Source organism: Carettochelys insculpta, chromosome 9, assembly GCF_033958435.1.
Source record: "Carettochelys insculpta isolate YL-2023 chromosome 9, ASM3395843v1, whole genome shotgun sequence".
Taxonomy (NCBI): Eukaryota; Metazoa; Chordata; order Testudines; family Carettochelyidae; genus Carettochelys; species Carettochelys insculpta.
Window position 1 is genome coordinate 11,510,733 of NC_134145.1, and position 21,837 is coordinate 11,532,569.

General features: G+C 42.5%; 1 protein-coding gene across 1 annotated transcript in view; it reads right to left on the reverse strand.

The window, feature by feature from the left end:
- The window catches only part of SLC1A7 (solute carrier family 1 member 7), a 78,742-nt gene that overhangs the window by 44,916 nt on the left and 11,989 nt on the right, over positions 1-21,837 (reverse strand). Inside the window, exon 3 of the mRNA XM_075002352.1 lies at positions 3,823-4,038. Within this exon, the coding sequence (XP_074858453.1) occupies positions 3,823-4,038 (216 nt within the window). The remainder of the gene's footprint in view (positions 1-3,822; positions 4,039-21,837) is intronic.

Sequence of the window (21,837 nt, forward strand, 5' to 3'; positions counted from 1 at the left end):
ATCCCTATTTAAAATGAGATGTTTGATGTTCTTTACTGAGCTAATAAAGTGATGAAGAAGACAGAGGTAGGATTTCATTGGCAGAGAGTACAACTGAACAAATCCAGTCTTTAGAGGTAGTAAAAGGAAAATGTGAACTTTTGTTAAGGAGAAAGCCTTGGTTTGGTGTTACTGAGAGGGTGTAGGTATGATATTTGAACCTGTGTATCCTTCTTAGGTAGAAGCATTTTAAGAGTACCAGGTTTGCTGCAAAAAACAATTCTGTTGTTCAGATAACATTTAGAGATATGGTATATATAGTTATAATGTAGTGTAAGACAAGAAGAAAGCCATGGCATTAGTTGAGGACAATTCTGCAATCTCTTTCCAATAATTCTAAAACTTTTCAATTTACAAGATTAGATTACAATTTGTGTTCTTGTCTGTTTTTATAATTTGTAGGTAATTTACAGTCAGGTATATATATATAATCTCTTGCCCTAACATTCTAGATGTAGGTCTTACATTTACTTTTTATTCACATCTTGTTGTTTGGTTTTGGTTCTTTGACATCCTGACACAACTGTCATGGCTACATTTCAGAGTTCTAATACCTGAAATTCAAAGATTCGGAAAAATGATTTAGTATAGAATCAGGTTTGCATGGTTCTCTCAGAAACAAGAGTGACATCAAGAGCTTTTCTCCTCTAGGCCACTGGCTAAAACTAGTTATTTATGTAATATATTACTGTAACACCCAAGAGCCTTAGTCAAGGAACAGCACTCCATTGTGCCAGGTGCTGTACAAACAGAACAAAACCACAGTCCTGCCCCAAAGTGCTATAAACTGAAGTATAAGACAAAAAACATAGATACTGATGGACCAAGAGGTAAGTACATGAAAACTATCAGACAATTCCGGTCAGCATATTAGCAAGTCCCATCTCTGTCCAGCCGTGACCCAACCATTGTCCTTTTTGTAGTTATCATGGCAAAGAGGGATTTGAAAGAGGATAATAAGGTAGCTTTGCAGATGTTTATAGAGAGCTCTTCGCAAGATTGAGAGACAGCTGAAGATTTAAAAGTGCATGATAAAGGCTATGTGATCAAGCCTGACATCATGGCCAGTTGGAGGTGGGAGCTGACCTCCTGACAGTAGCTGAGAGGTGATAAAGTGAAGAAAAGTAGCTTATGTTTGGTGCTGCAGAGAAAGGCGAGCCAGTGAAGTGACACTAAGAGGGGAAGATGTGGCCAAAGTGACAGGCTAGGAAAATTATCTTTACTGCAGCATTCTGAATGGCTGTGAGGAAAGACTGCATTTGTCAGGGCCAGAGAAAAGAATATTGCCATAGTTAGGATTAGGGGCATATGCTCCTCAAGGCCATGGGCAGGAGGGGCAAGCAACAGCTGGCAGGCCCAGAGTCCCTGGGCTGCCCAGGGAACTGGGGCGGCGGGAGGCGGTTGGCAGCAGCAGGAGTGGTCTGCACCTCCACACTCACTGGCAGTGGTGGCAGAACCGGAGGTGTGCGGCCTCAGCTCACCTGCTATCCTGGCCGTGTCACTCGGTGGAGGGGTGGGACCATCCCTGCAATCACCAGCAGGAATCAGAGTCATGTGTCCAGAGGAGCAGAGATAAATGGGGCTGGGTTGCTCTGCTTCCCCTGCTGCTGGTGGTCAGTGCAGAGGAGGCTGGACCCCGACCCTGGTAGTACCGTGGGCTGCATCACTTGGGAGAGGTGTTGGGGGAAGAGGTGAGAGGGGAAGGAGGCAGAGCAAGGGCAGGGAAGAGGTGGTGCAGAGGAAGCAGGGCCTGGGGCAGAGGGAGTCGCCCCTGGTTAGGATGCAAGATGAGGGCCTGGATGAGAGTAAGCTGCGTGGATGGACAGGAATGACCATATCTTAGAGACGTTGTAAAGAAAGAAACAGCAAGATTTAGGTTAGATGTGGCGCCCTAGATACGAGGTGGTAGGCCTGAGTGACAGGCAGGATGTGATCTTGTTTACAGTTATGGAGGAAAAAAAGACATTGATGTATCTGTTAGGTGGGCTGCAGTTTATGAAAGGAGTTGATGGTCTTTGTGACTTCCCATTGCAATCAACATGGCACTTTTGAAGTGTACTTTTTAAATGTATTAAAAATACTTAACAAGTCCTTGCCAAAACCTTAGTTATGTAACATTGTTCATTAGCATCCTTTATTCGCAGGATGCCAGATGCTTCCTGTATGAATTACTGTGCATGCATGCAATTGATGATAAGTTGAGAGGAAATTAATGAATTGAGGCAATGTCAAGCTGGGCCTATAAAGTCTGTCTCCAGATGTGAAAGGAAGCCATATATCTTTGAGCTACACGCTCAACTCTTCTAGCTCAAACCACCAGACAAACTGTTACATTTAATTCAGACTTCCTCGCAGATATGCTGGAGTTTTGCATTGTCTTTAATAGGGCCAGGATTTCACTCACAGTATATAGCACACAGGAAATCAGCAGTTGTTTTATTTCCTCAATACATGTTGTTTTATTTGTGCTGGATGCACATGAAGCAGCGTTTGGAATAATAAACAGCCTTTTCAAAAAACAGCCCTGTTACTGGCTGGATGCAGAAGTTAAGCTCAATTACATCTCATTACATTTCTATAAAATAATTGCACATCTGTGGACAGGTTCATTTGGTTAGCTCAATTGCCTTGCACCACGGGTTTTGTAAAAACATGAGAAGCTGTTCCCCTTCTGGGTCAAGCCATATCTCACTCCATGAAACATACACTATATTCTGGCATAACCACTTGCAAGTGCAGTCTTAATTTTCACCTCCTTCAAGCTCTTGTGTGAACACATCTCAGATGCTTGTGTGAAGACTTCAGGCTTTGACTGTTTGAATATTTATAGTTTGATATATCCCTGAAAAAATATGGCATCATTGTGTTCAGTGAATAAGTAAACCACACTTGGATATGGTGGAAGTTGTCTTTCTACTGCATGTGAGGCTGAGAGTATGATCTGGGGAATTTGGGCAGTGGACCTGTGACCCTGCAGGCTGTGAGTACTCCTGGGATAATTCTGCACAAGTGCATAATTAATGAACTGCACATATTTTAACTTTTTTGTTTAAAAAAAAACCAAACTTTTGGTGGAAAGTTGCTGCAGTTCCAGTTTTGCACACCAGAGGGCACTATGCCACTTGAACTGAGCAGCAGTTCCCAGCCAGCCAGGGAACAGAAAACGCCTGGCTTTTTCACACCAACTTCTGGGGTTGCAGTGCTGCTACCCTTCTGTGATGCTTCTGACAGAAGGATTCTTCAGAGCTGGGCAGCTGGAGAGTGGTGGCTGCTGGCAGGGTTCACAGCTCTGAAGGCAGAGCCACCAGCAGCAGCAGCATAGGAGTATGCATGGCATGGTATTGCCACCCTAACTTCTGCACACTCTCCAGCCACTCAGCTCTGCAGGCGGCAGTGCAGCGGTAAGGGTGACATGGACTAGTATTGCTACCCTTACTTCTGCACTGCTGCTGGCAGGGAGCCGCTTTCAGAGCTGAGTGCCTGGTCAACGGCTGCTGCCCTCAGGCCACCCAACTCTAAAGGCAGTACAGAAGTAAAGGTGGCAGTACTGTGACCCCTCTGAAACAACCTTTTGGGGCCTCACAATCTACTTTTGAATCAGGACCTCCCATCTGAGAGATACTGGTCTCCCCACGAAGTCTCTATAATATAGTGTAATGGCACACAAAAGACCAGATTACATTGTCTGTGATGCATTTTTCAGGGTTATCCATTTGGTGAGGCCCTAATTATATAACATGCAATGGGTTACCTTTAGAAAGCAGTAAGAGTGAATTTAGTTACCGAATTAAGTCTAGCAGTGCATCTGCAGAACTCATAATTGGCTTTCCACTCTCTTCAGTGTTCTCCTTCTGTGCTGCTCCTCCAGGATGGATAATGGAGACCATAATTATTCCCACAACCACAGCCACAAATGTTGTCCACAGATAGTAAGTGATCGTTATGATACCTAATCGACTGGAAGTCTTGGCATCCAAGGCTGCTAACCCCGACATTAAGCTGTAGAAAAGAAACACAAAAACCACACAAAACATATGATGTGTTTTACATATTATCACTGCAACATAAAAACTCATTTCTTAATTATTCTAATTTATCTGTTTCCACCATGATTGCCTATGGAGCGATGTTTGCAGAAGGTGCTTTTATACGCAGCTGTCACAGATTCATTCCCCAGAGATAATAGAACCAGGGACCTCTGGATATAAATGCATGTGGTTCTACTGCCCAAGCTAATAAAAAGCAGATCCTAATACAGGTTGAACCTCTCTGATCCAGCACTCTCTCTTATCCGGCAGCATCTGTAATCTGACATGATTTTAGTTAGCCGGACAACCCACTTATCATAGGTGTGGCCAAGTTTCCTGTGGTCCCATAAAGTTTGTTTACAGCCATGAGTCCTGGCTCTCAGTGTTCTGTGCTGTTATTTAGTTGTAGTTTACCCCAAATGTCTTCTAAGATCCCAATGAGCAGTGAAAGCATTGGTAGTGTTCCTAGTCAATACTGACCCCTCACAGTCTGTCAAATTCTCTCATCTGGCACTGGTCATGTCCTGAGGCTGCTGGATGAGAGAGCTTCCACCCATAGCTTGAAAGAAGTAACAGTTTCACAGAACTCCATGCATGGTTTAACCACTAATGGAAGACAGACATGCCAATAATGTGGGTTACATATGGTTCCCTCGTCAAGAACTCAAATCGCAGCTATGGGTGAGTGGCTAGTCTGATGGATAACTATGACTGCTTGGACTACCTAGACTATTAATTGATGCAGATGGACTCTTTTTCATTGAAATAGAGACTTAACCTCAGCCATCAGCCGCAGAACTGAGGCTCCCACCTAGGCTGTCACCCACCTGTCACTCGGCTCACCAACAGCCCAGTGGGGTCAGGGCCACAAAAAGGGGTTGGCTGGGCCATCATTGTAGGAATGACCCTGCTGGTGCATGAGAGCTGATTGGCTAAAGTAGGGAGACAGGCCAGCTCTGAAGGACAGGAACTGCTGCAGTGTGAATGTGGGGCGGGCTTGCTCTCTGTCACCCTTGGCTGTTCCTGGGTCACCACAATCATCCCTTTCCTCATGTATTAACAGAGATGCTTCTTCTTCCTAGTAGCTTTTACCCTCAATTGGTTTGTAAATTCTTTCTCATTCCTTTAGGTCTATTTGGCGAGTACCATATTGTTCTATTGTTTGTCTGCCTTTCTGTCCTATAAGCTGTACCTGACACTGCATTCATACTTGTGTGTTTCCACCTTTAAATTCATTGAGGAGTGTGGGTCACATAGCTGCTATAGTAATGGGCATCATAAGAACCTATGATGGATACACTCAGACTATCAGAGCCGCCTACGAGGGATAGGGGTAAATGGGGTAGCTTCTTCAGTGCCTGGAGACTTAAAAGGGCCCAAGACTCCTGGCCACCACTGCCGCTACTTTGGCAGATGCAGCAGCCAGAATCCCAACCCCTTTAAATCATGTGCCCTATGGCCCAGTGGTGCTGAAGGGCTGGCTGGGGAAGCTAGCTCTGAGCCCCGCCCCTTCTGCTTGAGGCCCCACCCCTTTCCGTGGCCCCAGAGCCAGCTCCAACCAGGGCCCAGTGAAGTCTCTCATCAGCCCTGGAGACTGTTATCTTATGGTTAGTACTTATATGTTCTTCTGTTTATTACTAATGTGATTAAATTACTGTTGCTGAATAAACTGACCACAACAGTTTTTGTTTTACTTTACTGGTGAAAAAATAAACAAACGGAAGATATTCTGTTTACCCATTCCAATAACGTATCGCCTTATTCTCAGCTTCAAATCTCCATGTACGTTTTGCCACAAGTAAAATAAGTAAATGTTGACTGCACCATGAATCTCCAAGGGACAATTTTCAAAACTACCGATGGAAACAGTGAATGCAATTGGCACCTAACTTGTACATGGAATTTAGTCTGCTTGCACAGGCAGTTGTGTGGCTATTTGTATGTGCAGTGACAATTTGCAGAAACAAATGCCACAATCAGATGTGTAACTGAGGCATGTGATTGTGTCTGGTTTTTACATAAAAACATAAAGATTCAAGAGTAACTTTGTCATGAGCCCTGGTTGGGGGCCATGTAGTGTTGTGCTTCCCCAAGAGCAAGTCAGGAAGCAGAATGTGTTTCATTCTTCTTGATTTCCTTCTGCTCTATTGATGGGGTCACACATTTCACCAGCCTTGTACTTGCCACAGTGCCCTAGCATAGCTGTTCTGCCTGCACAATGAGGAGTGAAGCCAAAACTATGCCCATAACCCACTTCGCCCATCTGCTTCCCATCTACCTGTGTGGTAGAGGGAGCAGAGGCTCCTCAAACCCTTTCCTCCCCAAGACATCACACAGCAGCCTGTGTAGTGATTTACTGTTCCCTATGTCCTCTGCCAAGGCACATAAACAGACCATCTGGCCCTCCCTACATTTGCTCCAGACTGACTTAGGCCCAGAATCATGAAGATTTTTATGATTCCCAGCTGTGTTACAGTTTACTAATACACCTGGAAACACCAGAGTTTCACTTGGCTTTGGCCAGTGTGTAATTTTTAAAATATTTTTTTAAATGTACAGCACAGCAGAAAAAAAAAAGTACAGTACAATATGGTGTCAAGTTTTAGTTTTGGCAAACAATGCGTGATAATTACAGGAGAGCCTGAATAGGATCTTCTTGACCTTCCACTGCTTGGTGAAGTTGTCTAGAGCTGAAATGCCTTTATAGTAGATTTAATGAAATAACAGTGGTGGGATTTAATGCTCAGATTGCTGCCATCCAGTAGAGTAATTAAGAAAATGCATTGTTTTTCTGCTTTGACAGTCTCCAGTCCATCATGTTTTGTTATCAGTCCACAGCAGTGTTGGGGAGAAAGAGGGCAAGTATTGTTCTAAACCGAAGTCTATTTTGTAAAAGTTAAGTGAAATATTTCAAATAATCTAACTTTCAGAGGCTCATTTTAGGCTGAATAATTTTGATGTTAAGTAGATTACTAGAATAAAAGTCTGCTCTCCATTACATTCATCCAGTAATATTGTTTTCTGTAATGGAGAGCAGAATTTGACCTTTAATTGTCAAACTACTAAGATCTTTAAGACCCCAGATGCTCCTAATTTTCTGCTCTGCTAAGGGTTTTGTTTAAAGAATGGTCTGCTTTATCTTAGAAAGGGCCTTTTGCTATCCTAGAGAGCTGGTTCAGACTTGAAGGCTTTGTCTACTCTTGCCCCCTTCTTTGATGGGAGCATGGTAATCAGGGTGATGGGAGGTTACTAATGAAGTGCTGCGATGCATATGCAGCACTTCATTAGGCAAATTCTCCACTGTGCTACTTCAAAGTGCCTTTACTGGCCAAAATTTTTACACTTTCGAAGTTGCTGCGGGGGAGAATTTGCCTAGTGAAGTGCTGCATATGCATCACAGCACTTCATTAGTAGTCTCTCATCACCCTGATTACCATGCCCCCTTCAAAGAAGGGGGCAAGTGTAGACATAGCCGAAGTGTTAAAAAGTTGTCACAAATGCCAGCCACTTCGACTACTTCAAAACCTAAGACAGAGTGTTACAGAATTTCTGGTGGCCAGGGTTGAGTACTGATAATCCACGTGATCTCAGCTGTTAGAGGAATTTCCATTGTGCCAAACCACTCAGTCTTACCAAACTTCTGCTCACCTCATCTTGACCCTGATCCCTGGTATTCTTGAATTTTTATTGTAGAACTATCTCGCTGCCATCATCCTTGTCACTGTTGATCTCCTCGCCAAGCTGGCACACTTTATTTTCATTCACTCCCTCCCAACTGCACAGAAAATGGGCCATGTTTTTGTACATCATGTTTAGGAGTTCGATGGCCTACTGACAAGAATAGTGTCAGTGTGAGGGTTACAATTTACCTCCTGGTTTTGATGGAAACTTTTAGGAATGGGATGGCTTACTTCCTCAGCCAGCACCAGCAGGCAAGGGGGAAGACAGAATGAGTGAATTCATATCCTTAACAAGGCCTCTGTTTCGTTCTCAGTTATCATTCACATCCAGTGGGTCTTTCTCCAGCTGTATGCAACAACTCAGCATTATATGGAAATATTCACCTCATAGAGCTGGAAGGACCTCAGGAGATTGGTATGTCCACTTCCCTGCCCTCTTGGTTTAGCAGGCCAATGGTCAAAACACTGAGCTACTTACAACTCCACCAGCTGCACATCTAACATAGCCCATTCTTAAGCAAACTACAATTTCCTGCCTTACCTCCATTCAGCTGCATCTACAGACTCCCTACTTCCCACTGCAGCAGAATTAGTTGCCCACCTTCACTGGGTTCACCAGGAGCTTACAGAACACCTGGTAGCTGCCAAGGAGACATACAAATATGAGGCTGACTAAAAATGCCAAGCTGCACAGACCCTTTATGTAGGAGACAAAGCCTGGTTGTCTACCAGGCTTTGTCTACATTATGGCAAAATTGGACCACCAGTACCTAGGCAAAATTAAGATCATGGAATTAATTAACTATGTAGTATTTAACCTCCACTTGTCAGATTCTTCGATGGTCCACTTGGTTTTCCATATATCCCTTCTGAAAGCTCCTCTAGCTACTCAGTTCTACTACCACCTCCCCACAGATGTCTAGAGCCAGAGGCATATGAAATCTAGGAACACCTAGACTCCAAGAGAGTTTGAGGCAACCTCTACTATTTGGTGGACTCAGAGGGTGATGGACTGGAAAAGCACTCAGTGGAGCCAATAGAAATCATCATGGTTCCAGAACCTATATGTTTTCCATCCAAACTATCCCAGAAAGCCTAGGTGGCACCCATGAAGTGCGGGATACTGTCAGTGGCCCAGCCTGCAGAGAGCCACTATTAGCAATCTAATAAGCAGAACTGACCCTGATAGATTTTGGCTGATCGACTGCACCACCTGATTACTGAAGGAGTCAGCAGGATGCTATTAAGCTCACTACCAGTAGCAATCCATGAGTTGTTCAATGCATTCTTAGCCTACAACTGTACTTGTTCCTGTCTATGTCCCTGTCCCCACCATCTCTAGTTATGTTGCTGCTCAGCTTATACGTGTTCCTGCTCCAGCCCCTAACTTCTTCCTGCCTTCTGACTCCTGGTTCAGACTTTTGGCTCTGTCTTGGAACTCTAGTTAATCCTGTGGCTGGCCTTTTTTTCCTGACTCTCCCCCTCTCACATTATTTTTTGACGGTAGCTCAGAAAAATTCTTTACCTTAGACTTTAGTCTCTTGACACTTTACTACAACCCTGAGCTTCTCTCTCCTGGACCCACCACAGTTGGATTCAGCTCTTAAATGGTAAGCAGGATTCTTGCTCCAATCACTAGGCCAAACTGCCTATGACTTGGTTGCTGACATGGACACATGTTGGCTGTGTCTACACTGGCAAGTTCTTTTTAAAGGTTTTTTGAAAAAAGGGGGCTCTTCTGAAAGAGCTCATGGAGAGTCTACACACACAAAGCATTCTTTCAAAAGTAAATTGAAAGAACGTGGTGCTCTTTTCGAAATCAGTCTTCTTTTCCCATTTTAGGAAGAGCGCCCCCTTTCAAAAGCTTCTTTCAAAAGAAAATATGAGTAGACACTCCACAGGGCCCTTCTTTCGAAAGAACCATCTTCATTTTTGATCCCTGGCCTGTTCTTTTGAAAGAGTGGGGGCTGCGTGGATGGTCTCTTTCAAAAGAGCAGATCACTCTTTCAATTGGCTTTTTTGTGTGTGTTTGTGATCTTTCAAAAGAAGCTCTTTCGGAAGAGATCTTCTGGAAGAGCTCCTTTTGAAAGATCTCTGTAGTGTAGATGTAGCCATTCTGTGCCTGTAAAGTGCTACTGTAATACAAATAAGGATGAAGAAGTCATAATGCTGGCCCTGAAGAGCTAAGCCCAGGAAGACAAGTGGCATACAAAAGTTGGAGGAGGAAGACACATTTCAGTTTTATATGAATCTGTATTTTTGTATTTATGCATATTTTCCTATTTTTAGTTTTAGCACATAAATAACTTTCTCTAAGTGCCCACCACCGAAGCCATCATATACTATCTTCTTTTTTATATACCTTTCAGCAGAAATAAATTTTTTAAACAGATCCGTGGGAGGAGCAAATCAGTGTTCTCTCTTTGTGTACTACCTTCAACAATTGATTTCTGACACTTTTCCTTTTTTTACAGGGTTGGACTTGACGACCTCCTGAGGCTTCTTCCAACCCTATGACTCCATGGTTTACAAAAATTAAAAAATTATCAGTGCTGTGAATCAAACTTTGAAATTGTTAGAGCACATAAGAGAGAAACTGGTGCATTTACTTTAGGCATTTGAACAGATTTATTATAGATTCAGTTCAAAAGAACAAAGAAAAAAATCAAAGCAAAAGATGATCAATTATTTGGAAGCAAACCATTTGTTGGATGGTCAGAGTGCTTCTGGAAACATGGATTCTTTGGAATTCGTAGTAACACAGGTAGCCAGCTCAATATATTTTATTTCTAAGAATCAGCAGATGTGCTTCAGTTTTTTATTTGCCCTCTGATTGCCAACTAAACTTTGTAGATGAAAATTAATTACATTACACAGACTAAACTAATGCTATGTTTCTATCTTTGAGCCATTGAGGGAAGAAATTTTATGTTACAAAGTAGAAGTTCCTACTTTAATTCCTACACAACGTGTCTAATCATTGCAGCTTGTGTGGAACCAGATCCTCAAAAATACAAGTACCAGTAGTTCACAGTGAAATAAGTGGTAGTTCTGAGAGCTAAGCACCATTCATGATTTGGCTTATGGCCTGACATATCGTCCGCAAGTGTCCAGGTCGCAGACCGAAGGAACAAATTTCTCTTTGTTGTGACAAAGTCATTTTATATGTATGTAGAATATCTTTTGCCTAATAATCCCAAATGTATTTAAAGTATTAATGAATGAATCCTCAACATGTCCCTTTATTATCATCTTAATTTTATGGACAGGCAGACAGACACTTAAATGGTAAGAACCCAATTCTGACTCCTTTACTCACATTGGAATGGCTTTGGAGTACAGTACTATTTAATAGGCCTGATTCGCCGCTTCTTTTCATCTTGTATAGTCCATTATACCTGTCCAAAGCAAGTGCAAAATGCAACCTGTTCAAAATAATAGTATTTAACACTCACTTTTCACAACAGTAAATTATGTCACAAGGTACAATTCAGTGGAGAATCAGGCTCAGCACAAATAAGGGGGAAAGAAGCTGGCCCTAACTATCATACTGACAGTCACACAAGAAGTCTGTGGCATAGCTTAGAAAAAAGCCGAGGTCTTGCAATTTCCAGTCCTGTGTCTGAACCATTAGTCCCCTCTCTTTTTTGAGGCTCAGTGGAGTGTCAGCCAAGCTTCCAGCAAAGGCTGACTGCATGTGGCTCCTTTTGAGGCACTCAGCACTTCCATTATTCAAAGGGCTGGCCTTCCGAGAGAGTAAGCACTTCCCCATCACAGAGATGGCAGAGAGTCTTCCTCCAGCTCTTTTCGCTTCAGCCAGCATTAAATACCATTCTTTGCAATCAGCTTCAAGTCTTGTGTTTGTGAGAAAGTTTTACTAGTTTGCACTAAATCACTTTAGTGGATTCCTTACCTATGTACGCCACATTGATAGAAAGCACTCCAGCAGAAATAAGAGTCTCCATACAAGTGAGTTATGAGATTTACTTAAATCAGTGCACTTCCTTGTTTAAACAAGACCCGAAAAAACACCTGAAAGCTGAGAGCAGGGCTTGGGACAGATGCCTCAACATCCAGACAGCTTTGCACAAGTAATAAAAACACATAATTATTTCTAAACCTCACATGCTATATACGCCCTAAGACAACAAGATTCCTGTAATGGAGCCTAAACCCAGAGTAACACAATCATTTAAAAGACTCCAGCACAAAAATTTTTAATTTTTATTTTATTGGGTGGTTGGACTAACCCAAATGGACCTGGGAGTACTCTTCACCCATGTGACTTACACCAAAGAACTACATGCTGAACAGAGTATGAGAATACAAAGTTAGTCTGCTTTTTTCCATCACTATAGAATGTAATAGAAACCACACCCTGAGCTCTAGAAATATTTTTGTACAGGAATGGGAAATAAGTGACCTTTGGGATGGACGTGGTTCATCAGGGTTAGCCCGTAGCAGACTGCTAGATGCTTTATTTACCTGCGTGGCTGCAGGTACGGCTGCTCACAGCTCCTGTTGGCCACAGTTCACTCTTCCTGGCCACTAGGAATGTCAGGAAGCAGTAGCCTGGCTTGCACTGAGTCCTGCGGTTCCCAATAGTGGGAATGGCAAACCGTGGCCAATGGGAGCTGAAAGTGGCTATACCTGCAGACACAAAGGTAAATAGAGCATCTACTGGCCCACCAGGGCTAACCCTGATGAGCTGCATCTGTGTGGCGAGCTGCTTATTTCCCCTCCCTTGTCTAATACAAATTTAACCCCATGATCATATTGGTTGGACCATATGATGACTTTTCATGGATGCTTACTGTTTTATGAATCAACAGGGGACCTTAGTCTTTAGGGGCCTGATAGAGAAGGCACTGCACACAAAGCCAAAATGGACTTGGTTATTCACAAAACAAGTACAGGTTGAACCTCTCTAGTCCAGCAACATCTGTAATCCAGCATAATTTTAAGTAGCCAGATGCCCACAAATCATGGATGTAGCCAAGTTTCCCATGGTCCCATGAAATTTGTTTACAGCCACGGGTCCTGCCTGTCAGTATTCTGTGGTGTTGTTTATTTGTAATGTACCACTCGTGTCTTCTAAGAGCCCAATATGGAGTGGAACTGTTGGTGATGCTGCTAGGCAATATGACCTCCCATGGTTCGGCAGTCTCTCATTCGGTACCAGTCAGCTACCGAGGGTGCCGGACTAGAGAGGTTCAACCTATATATTGCTACTGCTTCGTATGCCTATCATTGATTCAAGGGCCAGGAAGCTACACATGAGTATATGGTGAGTAGTTAGGATCAGGCCAAAGGTTGGCTCATAGGTGATAAATCCTGGAGGGGGCTAATAATGAGATTGCCCTATTTTGGGGATATTCATTAACAAGATCATCATCTGTAATAAGATTATCCTGCCATCAGATAAAGCAGTGGTGAGTTCACACTGTGATGAGATCATTCTCAAAAGTAATTAACTATGGAGACACAACAGGGGTAACCAGTGGAGAGGTGAAAGATTGAATAGAGTTTGCTGTTCTCAGGCAAGGCCACATACTGCTGATTTCATTTGATACCCACATTAGGAAAGGAAGGGTAGAAATTACCTGTTTGAAGGCTGTGGAGGAGGCATGCCACATTTTAAGCAAACCCTGCGAATAATCCTAGAAAACTCTAGTAACTAATATGACAAGTCTGATAGCATCTGATATTTTTTTCTCAGCTTCACATGTATGTTGGTGCCAAAAAGGAGATACACTGCTATACATCCCCAGCATCACACTTATTGCATAACATAAGTAATATGTAGTCACTCCTAGAGAAGATCTCCTTACTTTTGTTCTGGGCAGCCCTAGAAATTTTTACAGTGTAATGGGAGAATGACAGTGAAAAATATGCCTCTCATTTTCTAGGAAAATGAAGAAGCCAGGAGAGGTGCGCTTCCAAATGGTAGTCTATCTTAAATCAACTACAGCTTATTCTAGATTCTTACAATACACATTCTTGGCTATGTAAGTAAACAAAAATCCTCCTAACAGTTTCCCAAACTTCTTTCAAGATTTTGTATTAGTTCACTTTTAACTTCTCAGCAGACAAATTTTGGTATCTTCCTACCAATATCTGGCTCTCATGTAATATGATGTCATGCCTCCTCAGTCCTTTGAAACTGATCAGCCTTACAGTCAAATGAAAAATGTCTGACACATGACATAAAAATCACCAGCATAAAGCAAAAGCACTCAAAGAGTTGTCTCGTGTACGTCAGATTTTGGGCAACTGGGAGTCATATAACTTAGAACACTATCTATGGCTGGGTCTACACAAGCCCCTTCCTTTCAGAAGGGGCATGTTAATGAGTGGGTTCGAAAGATGCTAATGAGTTGCTTCCGTGAATATGCAGCACCTCATTAGCATAATGGCTGCCACGGCATTTCAAAAGTGCAGCTTTTCAAATCGCGCACCGCCCATGGAGATGGGGACTTTCCGAAAGGACCCCCCCAAGTTTTTGAAAGCCCTTCTTCCTATCTGGTGTTAGGAAGAAGGGCTTTCAAAAACTGGGGGTCCTTTCGGAAGGTCCCTGTCTCCACGGGCGACGCACGATTCAAAAAGCTGCACTTTCGAATTGCTGTGGCTGCCGTTATATTAATGAGGCGCTGCATATTCATGGTAGTGACTCATTAGCATCTTTTGAACCTGCTCATTAACATGCCCCTTCCAAAAGGAAGGGGCTCGTGTAGACACAGGGTTTTTGAATATGTGTGGCAACCCCTGCTTTTTCCATCATTTTTGCAAAAACATGAATGTTCTTTTCACTCCACCTCCTGGAAATATTTGTTAATTTTGTTGTCTATAATGTGTAATAGCTTTTCCAAAATGTATATTAGAATAGTTGAAGAGATATTAAAATTCATGGGTCAAAGAGTAAGCAATATCTAACTAGTAGAGTCAATTCTTGCACCTTCCTTTAAGATGTCTGATGTTGGGCATTGTCGGAGATGGTGTAATGAACAAGAGCAGATTTCAGGAGGTATGAGCCACTATGACAGCTCCTATATTTCTCTACATTTCTCTCTCTCACAGACCTAACAACATTTTACATGTCCGTAATTAAATAGTTCTCTGAGAATCATCTTAACGGAAACATCTAGCTAAAATATTTTATAATATAATATAATTAAATTCATTTGGAAGGGTGATCCACAATGGTAATACTTTACACTTAAATAATGCCTTGTATGAGAGCATCTCACTAGGATTTACCATTTTTACTCGTGTATAAAAATTGAAGTTCTATCCAATACCAATACTCAATTTAGTAGTTTAGGATAAAGGAACAAAAGGTCTCAATGGACTGAAATATATTAGGGCTAAAATCTTAAGGTGAAGTTTGAAAGGGAAAGAAGATCAGAGATTAGGGATTTTTTAAAAAAACAAGACTGGATGAAGTAGAAAGTCTGTTTTATTCCAGGACTATTTATTTTATGTGTGCTTTGAGTAAAATTTGCTTTAATAAAAACACAGAATTTAAAACAACTTCAGAATAACTGAAGGGGGAATGCCTCAGATTTCTAGTGACCCTAATTAGAAAATCCCATGGCAAACAACTGACCACTCCACAGCATCATTTTTGGGGGTTTATTTGCCATCATTGATACACATCAGATAGTTGCTTGCGAAAACTTTTAGTAAGATCAGAATCATCATAACCTTCTATAGATTTTCTGTTTTTTTCCACATAGCTTCCTCTTTAAAAGATTGCATTCCTTTTTTACTTGCCTCATCATCAAAAACATACTATTGGAAAGGGAAAATATACGTGTCTCTTCCCCTTCACCAGAAGCCATCTGGATATTGCTTTGAAATAGATGGATTATGGATAAAGTTATCAAAAGGATTAGTGTGATTAGAAAGACATTAATTCTGTCAAGAAGTAATGGTCAAGTATTAACTACCAACAGTCATTACTAGACTCGTGGTTTTTTTTCTTTCATTCCCCATACTAAGTCATATTTTCATTTTATAATTGCTTACCATGGAAAAGCCATTCCTAAACATGATCTCCCAATGAGGTTGGGAAGCCCCTCTAACAACTACATTAGAGATGATTACATTGGTGTTCAGCAGCATGGAAGTGCAATGCAAAGTTCTCTAAAGCTGTGGATTTATTACTCATGCTTCTGTTTACCTTTTTTGTCAAGGTCAATCTTTGAAAGCCTCAACATTATAATAATAATTTTCATTTCTATAGCATCCTGCCATCTGAAAGGACATTACAAACATCAAAGAATTTAGCCACAGGTGAAGTAAGGATGCATTATTATCCCCATTTAATATGAAATCAAGGCAAGGAGATATTAGGGCTGTCTAGATTACAGTGATTTGTCAACGAAAGTTTTTGTCGGAAGATATGTTCCAACAAAACTTATGTCAACAGATTGCATCCAGACTACAAAGTGGATCGGTCTTTTGATCTGCTCTTTCGACAGCAGCTGGACTGTCTGGCTGATCTCTTGACAAAACAGTCAACTGGAAGCATAGCAGACAGGGCTGCCTGGTGTCCTGGAAGCTCTGTCTGCCAACAGAAGGTCCCCCAGAATGTCCAGACCAGCTTTCTGTTGAGAGATTTCTGTTGACAAAGGCATTATGCCTCATAGGGAGCAGGATAAGACTGTTGACAAAAGTGCTGTATTCTTTTGATTTATTGTCAACAGAATGCCTTGGGAATCTGGATGCTCCATGGGTTTTATCGACAAAATCCTCTAGTGTAGACAGAGCCTAGGAGACTTCTTTGAGGACATGCAGGAAGTCTGCAATAAAGCTGGGAGTGGAACCCAAGTCTTTTGGCTGTCAGTCTTGTGTTTAATCACAAGACTATCCTGCTTTTAATCTACAGAGTTATCTACACATGAGGAAGGAGCTGCATATTTCTGATTGTCAAGCACATCTATCTATGCTTTTACTGCAAACTACTTTACTCCAGATTGTAACTATAAAAAATTAGTCTTTGCACTGATGATAAAGATAGGACCAAGTAGCTTGAAGGCAGAATTTCATAGTGCAGCAAATGAAAGACAAGAATATTTATACTGAAAAAAATGAATTTGCCCAGTATTTTCTGACCATGATGCCAGCTTGGGACCCAAGGAAAATAACGGAAGCATAAGCATGAACATTTTGTGGAATGGGATCTTAGGTCTTTTGCATGCCTCTCTGCCAGCTTCTGTCAGTGAATGTGACTACACAATAGGGGACATTAGAGAAAAGTCTCTGCTCTTTGTGTTTTTAGTTTCTGTGGCTAGGACAGCTATTTTAAAGTTAGAGCAGACGTTGCTTCTTTAGCACATTGAAGCAGGAGGAAGTGCCTACACTGCATAGCAGCAGGATCATGGAAATGTGAAGGTTTTCAGCCAATAGGCCAAATTGTCATCTGAGACAAGTGTCTAGACACTGTTCAGTCAAATGAAATGCTAATGTAAAGTGCAATAGATTCCAGGTATGTTAGATTCTAAGGTTGCTTACATGTCAATGGAGTTAAAATTATTATTTATTTTGATTACTGTATCACTTATAAGCTCCAGTCTTGGACCAGGATCCCATTGTGGTAGTTGCTGTACAAAAAAAAGAACCAAAAGAGTCATCCCTCCAAGGAGCTTACAATCTAATGTTGTTAAGCCAGCGTAAGAGGAGAATCAGGCCAACCGTTTCTTTCTGAGGGTATGTCTACACTTGGAAATAAAGTCAAATTTATTGAAGTCAACTTTTTAACACTAGATTTTATAAAGTCAAATTTGTGTCCCCGAAACTGCTCACAAAGTCTATTTAGTATTGGAGGGGTAGCCGTGTTAGTCTGGATCTGTAACAGCAACAAAGGGTCCTGTAGCACCTTATAGACTAACAGAAAAGTTTTGAGCATGAGTGAGTCTGTGCTCATGAAAGCTCATGCTCAAAACTTTTCTGTTAGTCTATAAGGTGCCACAGGACCCTTCGTTGCTGTTAAAGTCTATTTAGTGCATCCCCACCAGGTTGCGTAAATTTGACTGTGGCAGAAGTGCTTTGTGGGCACCTACACCACAATTCCTGCAGACCTGTTTCATTTTAGGATTCTGTCAGTGTCTTGTGGGGGAAAAAAGTCACTGCAAGTGGTTCTGAGTATCTGATGTCATCATCCCAGAATGCATTTCCCTCACTTCCTGCTTCCCGCTGAAAAGAAATGGACAAGGGAATTTTTGCACTGCTTTTACTTTGGCTGCCACCTGTCATTACAAAGAATAACATGGATCCCAAGATTCTTCAATGTTTGGTACAGTGTTTTGTGATGACTTTCCACACTGTATATTCTGAACATAATGCCCATACACTATCAGATCATTGATGCCAAGGACACTAATGGACATGATGCTCTAGAGAGGGAAGGGATAGCTCAGTCGATTGGGCATTACCCTGCTAAACATGGGACTGTGAGCTCAATCCTTGAGGAGGCCATTTAGGGATTGGGGCAAATGGATGTCAGGGAGGGTGCTTGGTCCTGCCAAGAGGGCAGGGGACATGACTAGTATCTTCATTATTTATTAAAATTTTTCTTGATCATTGTCTTCAGCCCACCCTCTCTGGGGCACCTGGCACTGGCCACTTTTGGCAGACAGGCTACTGGGCTGGATGGACCTTTGGTTTGAGCTAGTATGGCCATTATTATGTTCTTATGAGAGTAGCACCCTGGAGTTGTTGGCAGTGCTGGAATCACTGCACAGCAGGGAGTACAGATTCTGTACCCATGAAACTAGCTCAGACTGGTGGGATCACATCATTTTGCAGTCATGGGACAAGCAGCAGTGGCTGCAAAACTTCTGCATGCATAAGGCCATTTTCATGCAACATTGTAAAGTGGTGTCTCCTGCCCTGAAGCGCAGCAATACCAGAATGGGACCTGCTTTGACAGTTGAGAAGAGTGTGACAATTTGTCAGTGGGGCTGTTGTCATCCAGGTAGACAAAGCAATCACTAACTTTCGCCTGTGAAAGACAGTGACTCTGAGGAATATGCAGGACATAGTGGCACTGGATCACCAGGTCTCAGAATACATTAACTGCAATGGGCACTTCTCTGTAATGTTGCAGGCATTAGTGGATCACAAAAGTTGTTTCACTGACATCAACAGGGGGTGGCCGGAAGGGGTGCATGATGTGTGAATATGTTTACAAGTCTTCAGAGTGGAACTTTCTTCCCAGACCAGAAAATGCCCATAGTGATTATTGGTGACCCTTGTTTCCATGGCTTGTGAAACCATACAGGCACCTTGCACCCTGGTAAGGAGCTCTTCATCTACAGGCTGAGCAGGTGCAGAATCATTGTAGAATGTGCCTTTGGCCATTTAAAAGCCAGGATCAGGTGCCTTCTGACCCCCTTAGAGCTCAGTGAAGAAAGCACTACCCTTGTCATTGGGCCTGCTGTATTCTTCATAATATTTGTGAGGCAAAGGGGAAGAATTTCATGCCAGTGTGGGGGAAGAGGCAGAGAACCTGGCTAGAAATGATCAGCAACCAAACACAAGGGCAAACAGGAAAGCACAGAAAGAGGCAGTGAAAATCAGGGGTGCCTTGAAAACAAGTTTATGAATGAGTGTGAAGGGCATTAACTAGCTTCCCCTCCACACCCATGCTGTTTCCTTGTCTTTTATGAAATCCCCTCCAACTGTGTGACAACACTCACCACCACACTGAATGCCACAGCATGGACCCCAAAGCATGTTAACTAATAAATGAAACTTTCTTTGTCCAACCTACAATGTTTGTATTTAGGGGGTCCTAATGGCAGAGTGGTGGGTATAGGGAAACAATAAGGATACTAAGCTCATGGTTTGTCATATGTTAGCCTTCTTCTGGTAGGTGATTCCCTGAGCGTAGAGTGCAGGGATCTCTGTGACCTTCCTGCCCCCTTGTTCTGGGTCCCCAGTGAGAGCCCTGACCAGGTGAAGGGAATGAATATGGATAGGGTGACATGTAATGGAGCATGTGTTGCACAGGGAGTGCAGAATTCATTGATTTTGATTTTTCAAGCATTGCTTCCATGATCTCAGTCTGCTATGTCCTCACTGACAGAGACTGAAGCATCAGTTTTTGCACGATAATCCACAATGATTTTCCTCCACTCTCTCAGCTCAACTTTTTCCTCTGCTGCCACTTTAAAATAATTCTCCATTTCTTGCCATGACTTCTTCCTCCTCCACATTTATGGTAAGCTCATTTGGAGAGGACTGGGGCCTCTGCTTCTGTTTCAAGGTCACTTCCTGAAAAAAAATGTTGCTATTGACAATGCCCTTAATATTTCTACATTTTTATCTTTACTTGGAACAATGAACATACTGACAGCATGAATGTCTGTCTGTCTCTATGGAAGACCATATTGCAACTGCAAGGTCACTCTGTAGACTCTGAAGGTTGAAGAATTGCATGATTCCAATCAGAATGATTGAAAGTCTTCTGCAGCTGAGGTTTATCTTCAACCCACTGATAAGCTATCTTCAGTTCATGGGAAAAAAAATTGCTGTGAGTCCAATCAGCTGCCAGTGCAGCCCTGGAGTTAGGGGGGTGGCACCTTGTTTAAAAGCAGGCTGCTCCAGGAGTTAAACAATCTCATGCACATGAACCAGTGGAGGGTCCAATCACCCACTGGCCTGGAGAGAGGGGCTGCCATGTGTCTGAGCAGATGCTGGCCTGGAGGGAGAGCTGCAGCGTAGACTTCTTAAAGTAGTGTCTGGATTTTAAAGCCACACCATGATTTAAAAGCCAGTAAGGCTGCATGAGTTTTGTTCTGCACTGGGTGGATCACAGGCAAAAAATCATTAATGAATCATGAAACTTCCCATGGATTCTAGGTTGCCAATGGATATACCAGCTTTCTCAGAATAAGAAAAAGGGATGAGGTAAGATCGCTTGTTCTGTCCAGGTACAATGTTGGAAAATTTGCAAGAATGTTCTGTGGGGGCCATGATTCCAGATTACTTACTGGTGGCTTGGTGTGGTAAGATGTTTTACTGTGGAAGCAGAAACAAGTCAAGTCTCTCCAAAAATCTCATGAAGAGAAGCCAAAAGTGCCTGTCTAAGACCTTCAGTGAGACGTACAAACAAGATCAGCACTTCACCACCAGAAATATTAACAAGCTGTTCTAAGGGAAATGGGCATAGACCCTCCCTATCCACCCACGATTGTACCTTACTATTAACAGTAGAAAAAAAGCATATTCACCAGAAGTTCCTTCTCCAGCATCCTGGTTTTCCTCTGAATCCTCCTTCTGAAATAAGGGATGGGCTCCAAGTCGAGAAACAGTTGCTGGCTTGCAGGATCTGCTTCTGCACTCAACTGGGGGACCCCGCTGTCATCCACCTCTTCCTTGTTCATCAAATCAGACCACGCTTCGTGATCCTGCTAAGCAGCACTTTTATCTAAGAGTTAATATGTCTTCTGGAGGAAGAGATTGAGTCTGGCCCCAGAATAGCCAGACAGAATATTATTATTGGCAGAATAAAAAGGACCTGTCATCTGGCAATGCTGTCGATGACAATGAAGAGGACAGAGGAAGAGGAAAGCTGGTTTTGTCCCCCGTTATCACACCCAGTCATGAAACTGTTGACATGGCTGCTCGAAATTGCATTTGGCTTCCCAAACCACAACAGGCTCTTACAGCAGCTACGGATCACTGAAGAGTGGCAATGCCCTGGCCAGACCTCTTTTCCCCAGATCTTCGTGCAGTAGGAGCTTGGATGGCTGATGCTATTCCATAGCAGTAATGTACCCCATCCATACCTCATAGCCTAGGGATTATCCTTATGTTGGAAGAATCCCCAGGTAACTGGTTAAGCTGGCTTTACATCTCCTTTCTGCCACAGAAAGGTGCAGATGGGACACAATATGCCCAAGGATCTACTTGAGTGACATTATATGCCTAAATTTAGTTCATGTTATTGCCACTATTATAGTGAAACCTATCTAGAGAATAGTAACAGAGAGGTAGCCATGTTAGTCTGTACTCCAACCAAATAAAGCAGCAGAAATGTAGCAATTTAAAGACTAACAAAATGATTTATTCGGTGATGAGCT